The sequence below is a fragment of the Nothobranchius furzeri genome, chromosome 1 (assembly GCF_043380555.1).
Source record: "Nothobranchius furzeri strain GRZ-AD chromosome 1, NfurGRZ-RIMD1, whole genome shotgun sequence".
Classification (NCBI taxonomy): Eukaryota; Metazoa; Chordata; class Actinopteri; order Cyprinodontiformes; family Nothobranchiidae; genus Nothobranchius; species Nothobranchius furzeri.
Window position 1 is genome coordinate 64142131 of NC_091741.1, and position 10898 is coordinate 64153028.

General features: G+C 40.5%; 1 protein-coding gene across 2 annotated transcripts; it reads right to left on the reverse strand.

The window, feature by feature from the left end:
- Positions 1 to 337: 337 nt before the first annotated feature.
- il17ra1a (interleukin 17 receptor A1a) lies at positions 338 to 10466 on the reverse strand. 2 transcript variants are annotated; one of them, XM_015952902.3, is made up of 11 exons: positions 10216 to 10466; positions 9985 to 10009; positions 9223 to 9369; positions 8998 to 9119; positions 8189 to 8315; positions 7915 to 7962; positions 7691 to 7833; positions 4421 to 4495; positions 4214 to 4295; positions 3648 to 3755; positions 338 to 3562 (listed from the first exon to the last, which is right to left on the reverse strand). In XM_015952902.3, the coding sequence occupies exons 1-11, from the start codon at positions 10321 to 10323 to the stop codon at positions 2130 to 2132; spliced, it is 2418 nt and encodes an 805-aa protein (XP_015808388.3). In that variant the 5' UTR covers positions 10324 to 10466; the 3' UTR covers positions 338 to 2129. The 2 variants fall into 2 exon arrangements, with proteins under 2 accessions (XP_015808388.3, XP_070405989.1); XM_070549888.1 differs by lacking the exon at positions 10216 to 10466 and having other exon boundaries at positions 9197 to 9369.
- Positions 10467 to 10898: the final 432 nt, after the last annotated feature.

The following is a 10898-nucleotide window of genomic DNA, read 5'->3' on the forward strand; positions in this document are numbered from 1 at the left end:
TCAGCTTAAAGAGAAACTGGGAGGAAGCTTTGGTTCATTTTAAGTTACAGGAGATCTTGTCTCCTATCTGCTCCTCCAGAGACAGCATAGGCATGAGGGTTACATGGTGAGGGTCCCACAGGAAACGTATACGTATAAAATATAACGTTATCTCCCGTGTGTAATGAGTTAATTTACATGTTATTTAATAAGCCATAAAACATAGGATTTCATAGGAAATATGAAATCAACCTTATGGATCTGTGGGTACTTTTTAACCAGAAGATTGGAACTTTTTATTGCAGGGTTTAGATAACAGTTTCATATTAACTCAGAGACAACAGAAGAGAGAGTCATGTTAAAAGGTGTAAAGATTTATTACTAAACAAATTAAAACTAGACTAACTTTAACACTAAATGTATGGTGTAACTAAGGTGAATGAGACGGAGAATGGTGTAGTGTGGAATGTTGTTCAGAACCAGCAAATCCGAAGAAACAATTAGTTCTGGTGGGAAGTGAAGGTGATGTCTTCACGCTAAGCTTTGGTTAGGAGATTCATAAACACATTCGACGCCATTCCATTGGCCTACATACCCTTTTGTAAGTCCCCGCTAGATCAGGAATGTCGAGGTCCAGCTGGACCCTCTCTAGAACCGAAGACGGTAGGAAAAGCAGCGGTTGTCAACCAGACCAGTCTTTGAGATACTTCCAGGTCACAACAGTTTTGTTGGCATCTAGCGAGACCCAAACTGGGTCGTGATGGTTCAGCTTTTATTCTGAAAGGAACCGTCGCTGTAGTTGGAACAGCAACAGATTTTATCCAGCTTGTCGTTGGTTCTTTTGGCTGAAGTGGAAAGTTACGGATTGGCCACTCCGACAACTTCTCTAGAACGCTTTGAACTGGCGTTAAAGATGACGTGGGCATAGTTTTATACTTCGAATGTTTTGGTTTATGGTCGAATGAAAAGATGACAAGTTTACCAAGCACCACCAAAACCACGCCTCTGTCAGATCTGGCAGATTCTGATAGGATCAGTAAAGCAATGTGTCATGTCTTAATGCTACGTGAGATCAGTCCTAGTGGAAACATTTAAAGTCATATTACATATTACATTCTATAGGATTATAATGAAGTAATTAATATTTTGATTTCACAGATTGGTCTCATCTTATTGACTAACACTTTGTTTGATTAGCTTTATTAAAAATAGTTCTTTGATTAATTAAAAGGAGAGAGTCCTTTCTTCATTCTTCTCTTGAGCTGGAAAGAAGCAGTTTAGAAGCAAATACATGAGACCTTGAGGCCATATCTCATGCAGACTAGTTCTCTGTCAGAGGGGGAAAACGACTTTCATTCCGTTACACGTGTCACGGGACGTTTTGTGACCGCCACGGTCACGTGATGCAAGTCTTTTCCATTTAACCCAAAAGGGTTCAAATGAAGGCAACTGGACTTCTTTGATTTCTTGAAGACGTTTCGCTTCTCAATGGAGGAGCTGTCAGTGCTGACAAAGTATCCCAAAAACTGTTTTCTTTGACCAAGGAAGGACTGTGTCCTCAGAAGCAACTCACTTTCTGACTGGCTCAAAAAATCAGACCAAGACAATCCAACAGGTTTGAAGGCCCTAATTTATGATTGCAGCAGTCCCAACATCCTTCAGAGAAGACCTGAATGCTAGCACACCGCATATGATAGGAAGGAATATCTGATAAGGTAATTTTTAGGGCCTTTACAGTAATCAGTGTGTCCTTAAGATTGTCAGAAGGGGAGAAATGGGTCAAAAATCTGGAACAATTATCCTGCCATGTGAACAGGGCTTAAAGGTACAAAATGTGTTTGTCTTTAGATGCTTTAGTTGTAGAACCTACTGTATGTGCAGTATCACATCAACATGCTGTATAATATGAGTTGTTTCACATTTGTCAACTAAATTTTGTCATTGCTGCATGCATACACATGGTTTTTGATCATTCCAAGAGCATTTCGTCATCTATTAGCAATTACTTCACGTGGCTCAATTTCATGTTGGTCAGGATGTTCAGAAGATGTGTGCTAAAATCCATTTGTGGGAACACTTTGATACAACTGGATTGTTTTAGGCATTCACAGTTTTTTACATGCCTCAGACTTGAGGATCCTGGTCTCCCATCAGTTCTCTTCAGGATCAATGTCAGAGTATCCAAAAGTTCCCTGAAAGAGCTCTTCTTGCAATCTTGCCAAGGCCACAATTGGATCCTCTTTAATGGGAACTTCATGTTGTGAAGATCCTTTTGAGATGTAACCTTGATCAGATCCGCTGCTGGAACGCTTTTCACTTGGCCCCAGAACCTCGCCCACCTCCATCTCCACCAGACCAGGATGGCTGATTTCAGCCGAAGGAAAAGATGTTCTCTGGTTGAGAGGACATGAAGATTCTTGAGGACCAGAGTCCATAGAACATCTTTGGTCTAAATAGGCTGAATGTTCCATGTTTGCCTGCAGTAAAGAATCCTCTTCATTATCCTCAATGGGCATGTTCCCTGGGGATTCTTGTATGAAGGACAACAAATTCTGCTGGATAGGTGGACGGTTGTTCAGGGCAGGTTCAGCTATACAGACTGGTTGTAGAATGGAGCTGGGTTCTGTCAAAACCTCAGCTAGGCTTGACGGGTACTGATGTTCCCACTCAGGATTTATCACTGGTAGAAGTTCTGCTACTGATGACATCAGACCTTCTGGGTTCAGTTCAGGAACAAGAATGTGAACACTGTTGTCGTTTTCATTGATATCTAGAGCACACTCAGAGACAGGAAGTCCATCTCTGACTGGGATGACGCACTCGAATACAGGAGGAACCTGCAGTGGACCAATGAGCTGGCTGGCTTCAGTAAAGACCTCCTCTTCACTCTCCACACACTCCTTTTCAAACCAGTCAGGATTTTCTAACTGATAGTCCTTGAATGTTTCAATGGCCTTCCTCAAGGCTTGACCTGAAGGACAGGTAAAATATTCATCCCCACTAATTCCCTCGATGTGGTTAACCTGGCCTGGCTGATACTTTTCAATGTCTAAGATGCGGAAGTACAATTCCTCAAAGTGTTTCATTAAGTTGTATTTGATACCGATGTCAAAAACAGATGGCACATCCTTTTCACTGCAGATGTCATCAAAGTAAGCCACCATGTATTTTCCCAGCATCCCAACCTGATGCATGTCTGGCAGGAACAGATTCAGGAACGGAATGAGCATGTCATCTGTTGGAGACAGGACATCTTCCCGGAGGGTCACCTTCCCCTGACCACACATGGCCCTCCACTTGGCTTGCACACCGCATGAGCACAAAACGAGTATTTTGTCACAGGGGTCTATTAGTTGTTGTCGTTGCCATTCCAGCCAGCGGAGTCGACCCACCATGCTGACTGAGGTGGTGTCTAGCAGGTCTACCAGAACCCTGGTGCCACATTTGGCCTGAAGAAATGCACACATCTTCAGCACTACGTCCCTGTAGAGGTGATGGTCCTTGGAGTAGATGACCAGTATTTTAGGGGGTGACTTTGGTGGCTGTGGTGGTTTCTCAGGGGAAGGAGTGACATGAGGTTTAGCTGAAAGTGAAAGAACATCACTAAGTTCCACACCATATAATAACCCTGGCTGATGAACACGGAACTACAGAAATTGAACTGGTACCTTTATGTCTGCAGCAAACACATGACACAATGGCTATCACTAGACACACAGGCACGATTCCCAAGACCACTAAGATGAGTGTTAGTGAATCTTGAGGGCTTGGCTGATCTGTAGGGAAAAAAAAAAGAGTAGATCGTTCAGGATACTGGAGTTGTGCTGAAGGCAAACACTTTTTCTTTGGCAAATGTCCAGATTTTTGCTCTTTGGTTTCTCAAATCCTCACACAAATTGGAACAAAATCATGTTGGCTTAGCTATGGTTCCACATCAAACAAATCAGTTAAAAAAGCACACACAATGAATATTATGGACAACAATGGACCTGTGTATAAACACAAGATACCGTCGAACTGAAGTAACAACATTAATACAAAGAAAACACAGATAACAAGGACCAAACAGCCCTTAGTATGGGCCCAGAACTCTGTACTCCCACAGAACACCCAGAGTGACATGTTAATAGACAGCCATCCCAACATGACTGTGATAGAAGCTAAAGGACACTGTTATTTAATCAGGCAGTATACCAAGCCTACTTTGGTGTAAAACTTAATGGATTTTGCTCACCTGTAGGATGATAAGAACAGAAATCTTGAGTTTTTATGTGACGGATACAGTCGTTGGCACACTTTGGGAAAGAAGGCGTGACCTGTGACACAAAAGAATCACATGTAGGTGAAATGCGGTGGTGATGATGAAGGCAGGTATATCAGCCTCTGGAAATCACACTACTGTGCCTCAGAAAAATGAATCAAGGCTAAAAAAATCATTTACCTCTGCTTCAAACTGGCAGCAGGACTTTGGCCAAGTATCAAGGTTTAATGTCACATTTAGCCTCGCCTGGTTTGACTGGAGAACAGGTTGGATGTGTTTAAAGTTAACACTGAAGAACAGTGATTAATATTTCACACAGGTGTAAGTAAAACAATTAGAATATGGTGCAAAGCTTCATTTATATCAGTAATTAAACTTAAAAACTAATACATGGGACAGACTCATTACATAATGTCAGATATTCCAAACCTTCATGTGTTATAATTGTGGCGAGTATAGCTTACAGCTTATGAAAACCCCACTTTAAAAATCTCAGACAATTAGAATATTATGAAAAGGTTCGATATTCTACTCTCAAAGTGTCACACTCTAAGCAGCCAATGAATCCAAAATGCTCAGGAACCCTTTGCAGGTGTACCTCTAAAGTTTAGAGGTACAGTGTTTAATATATCACACAGGTGAGTTGAAAAATTAGAATATGTTGCAAAACATCTGCTATCGATGACTACTGCTTTTATTTGGAAGAGGTTAATTACCAGCTGTGGGCAACTTATCTGAGATCATAACTCAGTGTTTCCCTTACATAGGTGTAGCCGTGGCAGCCCGCCATGGCTGAAATCCCAGCACCACGTCTACAAGATCCCAAGTTTTATTGATGTATTTATTTTATTTTATTTTTTTTTGCGCCGTTTCACGAAGAAGCAGCAGGAACTACTCTGTTGTTGCTTGTGATCACAGCCGGCAGGCAGCAAGAAGGAGGAGGCAGGGCAGGGTGGTTACAGCTAGGGATGAGCCGGTGTCAGTACAGGATCGGCTCGGAGTCCTTTGACTGCCAATGACGTCAAAGTAGTTGATTGGCTGAACATGAAGCTTACAGAATTTACATTATCACTTTATTATTTTGATTGGTCAGAACAAATTTGCGGTTGTAGTCCTGTAGTCCAAAAATCAACACTTTTTGGAGAAAATATGTTTGAATTTCTAAAGGAAATGTAAAATATAAGCAAATGATAAACGGTGACCCTCAAAAGCTCTTGATGTTGATGAAATGGGGCAAAATAAAATATAAGAACTTTACTGAAAGACACCATGCAATATTTTGAGTCAAAGAATGTATTTAGATAACAACTAAGGAAATATACAGACGAACTCCACACTAATACAGATATGGCTGACGAACTGTTCTATTTTTTGTCATTCCGATGTTGGTTTTATGCAGTTTCACATTCTTTATAAAACAAAGATAATATGGTGTTTTATTAACAAATTACAATTATAAAGAAAACATTTAGGTGTTAACAAACAATTAATTTATTAACAAAACTGCTGATGTCTTTCCAAAACGTGTGTGTGAAAGCCGAGTAGATTTGCAGTAATGTGACGTCATCGGCAGTCGAAGGACCCCGAGCCGATCCTGTACTGACACTCATTTCAGACGAGTATACGGTACGGATAAAGCATTTTAGACGAATACGAGCATGAAACGAGTAAAACTCGTAAATATCTGTAATCGTGTTGAAGGAAAATCCTCATTGGGTAACTGCCTGTCTTCACGCTCTGTGGTTGGTCAGTCACATAGAGCGCCCGCCCCTCCCTACACACAAAACTGCAGCCGGGAGCTCAGTCCGTCCGGCCCATGCACGCACGCACACACACACACGCACACGCGCACATGCACACACACACACAGTAACGAATCTCTCTGTGCTTGCTTCACTGTTGCTCACGTTTCTTCAGTGCTCCCTAGGTTTTCTTCAGCTCGCCTCTTTTTCGGTTGAATATTTAAAGTTACTTTTTCGTAACGTATGTGGTGCATTTGACAAGACAGAGCTGAAAATGGCTCGTGCATGAGTCGGTCACTGCCTTCGCTCAGGTCGTTTTTTTTTTAAATATTTATTTTAACTCTCTCTCCCTCTCTCTCTCACACACACACCTCAGTCAACACTGTTTTGTTTAACTGTGTGTGGGAACAATGCCAACAACATTAGGAAAAAATCAGTTTAATCAAATTAAAATAAAATGGTTCTAGTATTTCATATTTCCTAGTTCCTACTGCATGAGTTCAGATGTATTAATTCATGCACTTAAACATTAATGTTCTGATTTTACTTGTTTTACTTGTTCTGTAATAGTTCCTTTACTATTGTGGTCAAAAATATTTAATCTCAATTCTGAGGCTGCTCTGTAAATAGTTTTCAAATAAACAATACACATAGCAACTTCTGATCAATCCATATCAATTTCAGATTTAAAATAATGTATTGATGTAAACCACACCCACTAATTTCCAAATAATAAGGTGCATTCATGTGTATGTCCATTGATCGGCATTAGTGATATTTTCAGCACAATGAAGCAAATGAAGCAAAGAAACAGATTCCTGAGTTTATGTTAGTAATTTTATTTATTAGGTGCATCTGATCTGTTCCATTCTCTGAAATGAGATCAAATCAGTGCTTCTATGGGTTGTCTCCTCTCTGCACTAGAAAAACGTACTTTATTATAATGTTCACTGTAATGCATCTTGATGTTGTTAACAAATAAATTGAATCAAAGATATTGGTCAGTAATGCCAAATATGTCCATTTGTGTTTCGGTCATTTTTATACTGGCTTAAAAATACTTCATTAAGTCTACTAAGCAGGGGTGTAGAAGGTTTTTAATAGAGCCAGCCCAGTAATGATCTTGGACCAAAATAAAGGGGGCAGAAAGTCAAATAAGGGGGGGCAGAAGGAGATGTTTTTCCAGACGCCAAGAAAAATTAAATGCCAACACCCCCCCCCCCCCCCCCCCCCCCGCAAAGTGTGTCACTGAGAGTTTAAAACAAAAATTATTCTTGTGCAAATATTGGTGTATTCACCTTTAATACTAGTTATTAAAATGCAGCAGTTGCTGGATTGGTGCAGTTCGAAGTGGAGTGCATCAAATAAAACAATATTAACATAAAGGTGAGACGTGTCATAAATGTTACATCAAATTCTCGGGTCGTCCCAACAAGTACTGGTTTCCCAACAATCACCAGTGTCCTGATGCTCCTCCTACATCAGGAGAGTAGGGTCTTCAGGTCTGGTAATAAGAACGAGTTAGAGGAAAAAACCCAACACCAGAGACGTGTGGGGGAGTTCATCGCATGAATCCACCCTTCAGACAGGACGTTGTGATTGTGCAGCTACAGTAAGTTATCTGTGTCAGCCGACTAACACAGGAAACGCCTTCATTCTGTGTGACTGCTGAGCAAAGCAAAGTGTGTTGAGCATGGTGTGACCTTACATTATTCATAGGAACAAACTTGCTGGTGCCACAGGAAACCTTTAGCATGTACTTCTCACTCAGGACATGAGGACTGAAGCTGACAGCCAGAGAATTGTTTGTGCTTGTGAGAGACATGCTGACATCAGGCTTCCAGTCACTTCCTGAATCAATGACATGACCCGTTAGGACTTCAGGACCTTTGTTCATAATTACTGTTAGGAGGAAATCCAGACTCTTCTTACCTGTTTCCTTGCAAAACTGAGTTTCCTGCATTTTGGAGTTCGAACAATCTGGACAAACCAGATCCAACATTTTGAATTAACTCAAGAGGAACATGAGCAAATACACCTCTACTACAAAACAGGAATGTCTAAAACATGGAAAATGGAGTTTACCAAAATAAAACTGAACCTAAAGCTAATGTCATACTCTGATATTATCCTTTACATCCCACAGAGTTCAGAGTCACTCTCAGAGTCAAACAACCAGCAGGTCCTGCTACAGACCCTCACTCACCTGGGACATGGACAGATTTGCTGACATCATAGTGGGTGTGGCCCTGCTCTGGTTTGGGGATGTTATCAATAGACACCCGGTACTCCAGACCAGGTTGCAACACCAGCACATCAGAAAAGAACGACCACTAAAACCATAAAATACATTTGATTAAACTACAGGACAGAGTTGTTACCTTCTAGTCATTCTAACTTCTACAGATTTTACAAATTACTTTGTGTCTTCAACGGTCTGCTTGGACCAAAACGCCAACAGGTTCCCTTCAGACGTCAGGGCTTTTGCAGTGGCAGCCCCTCGTCTGTGGAACTCTTTATCACAACTTATTAGGGAGTCTCCATCAACTGACCTGTTTAAGTCTAGGCTTAAGGCCTATTTTTATTCCCTTTAAGTGAGTTGTTAATTTATTATGTTTGGTTTTTTAATCATGCAATTATTTTATTCTGTTTAGTTTCCGGATTGTATATTATTTTTGTTTTTAATTGATTTTTGTTTATGTTAAGCACTTTGGCAACAGCCATTTGCTGCTGTAAATGTGCTATATCATTAAAATTAACATTAACATAATGTGCTTAGATGAAACCCACATGGGTCCTCACTCTATCACAGAGACATCAACTAAAACAATCAAAACACTGAAGCATCTGGCTGCATTTGAATGATTTTATAGTTTTTGATGCATTTTAGTGTTAATCTGCAAAAATAAAAATTACTCTAAACAAAATATTTGAAAGAAACATAAATCTAAACTTTATATTGAAGCTCACAGTGTCTGAATAAAATGAAATGAAATGTGACGTTATGCCTCCCACCTTTTCTTCTGATGGACTTCTCATCTTAAGCTTATCTCTGAAAGAATATCGAATGCAGCGATTCTCGTTGGTGGACATCACAAGAACATGAAGCTCAGTGGCTTTCAGGTAATTTATACTTCCTGTTGACCAATTTGCAAAAGGTTAACTTTCTGTCTCCAACACATCTTACTGAAGGAGGATTTTTTTAAAATGGTACCACAGAACAGAACTTCAGCGCCTGACCATCGTCCTTTAACTCCCATTCAGCGTGCAGCACCGGCTGCAGCCATCCGGCATCATCCACCTTGGTCTCTACAGACACCTGCAGGCCCTCAGCTCCAGCTGGAGTAAGACTGTGGCTTTCCTGCCATCCAGGGTCCAAACAGTTACCTACACACACACACACACACACACACACACACACACACACACACACACACACACACACACACACCTAAACGGTTCAAGATGGTTAGGATGACATGCTAACTTACAAGTGAACCTGAGGTCATCACGAAACGGAAACTTATTTAAAATATTTTTCTGTGCAGCATCTTTGAAATTAAATACCAGTTAAATGTAAAACAAAAAAAAAACAAGAAACCCCATTTGAGAACGAAAAAAATACATAGATCTAGGTTTATTTCTAAACCAGCGTTCAGTTTCATTTCAGTATGCTTATGGATATGAGTGTGTGTGTGTGTGTGTGTGTGTGTGTGTATATATGTATATAGGTGTCTGTGTAAATGACCATGTGTGTGGGTATACATGTTCTTATGTGTTTTTAGGTATTTTTATTCTCATTTATTGTGGTTGTTGTATGTTTTAGAGAGCGAACATCTACCGAAGACAAATTCCTTGTAAATGTAATTTTACTTGGCCAATAAATCTGAAATCTGTAAATCTGTAAATCAACAAATACTTCAAACACTTAAACTGGAACTTTCAAAAATATTATTTAAAAGGGGAAAAAGATCAGAAAAAGTCAGAAATGAAGTCACTCACTGTCTTTGACTGTGCAGTTCACATCCTGGAAACGAAAGAAACATTGTATAAGCCTCACAAACCGCGCGCGTGCGTGTTAAACACACATTGCTCCATTTAAATAAACTTTTTTTTTGTTTTTACAGTAAAGTTACATCATTTATTTTATTGAACTTTACATAAATATAGAATGATCCTACTTTCAAACTATAAACTGCGTCTCGCGCTCTCCCAGCACTTTGAGCTCCTCACCTGGCGCGAGCACCTGAGCGCTTGCCCTGATAAAATGTTGAGTGCAGAGGACGTCGCGACGCCCAGAACCAAGACCATGGTCCGAAGGAGAAGCTCCATCTTCACCATGACACCGAGGAGTCCAGCTGTATCATTCCAGACAAACTCAAACCAGGTAGGGCTGAAGACAGCCCGCTCACAGACGCACGGAACAAAGTGACGCAGATGGACTGAACACTTCCTGCTCGGTGTGAAAACCCCTGGATGCTTCACAAGAATAATACACCTCGTGCTGCCTTCAATGGCCTCGGAAAGTAGACGTTTAGCTGTGGGAACGAACATTATTAACTTCGGTTCTGCTTCGTTTAGAGCTTGCGAGATTAAGATTTGATCTCCTACCCGTTAACGAACAGTCTGATCACAGTTCACAGAACTTCAACAAGCCTGTACCGAAAAAAGCTAACTCCGAAAATGTGTCTATATAAGGTACCAGGAAGTTTTACCTTTAAATGTTTCTTGGCTATGTAAGTGAATGCATCATGACTAATTCAGTCATTTTCCTCCTTCATTTAATTATTGGAGCATAGCAAGCACCAGATTAATCATTTACGTGTATAAAAGTGTGTGTGCGTGTGAGCGTATATGTTGGTAGGAAGAACCAAGTATTTTTTGGATATCTGTTAAATTCGGACACCAACTCATCT

What these genes read in the sequence shown, in the direction of transcription:
- il17ra1a (XM_015952902.3), bottom strand. Translation starts at nt 10,323, where the DNA reads ATGGTGAAGATGGAGCTTCTCCTTCGGACCATGGTCTTGGTTCTGGGC. An exon ending in GAAGTCCATCAGAAGAAAAG is followed by an intron (nt 8,316 to 8,997) that starts GTGGGAGGCATA and finishes TTATGGTTTTAG; the next exon opens with TGGTCGTTCTTTTCTGATGT. An exon ending in AGTTTGTTCCTATGAATAAT is followed by an intron (nt 4,496 to 7,690) that starts GTAAGGTCACAC and finishes CCTGTTCTCCAG; the next exon opens with TCAAACCAGGCGAGGCTAAA.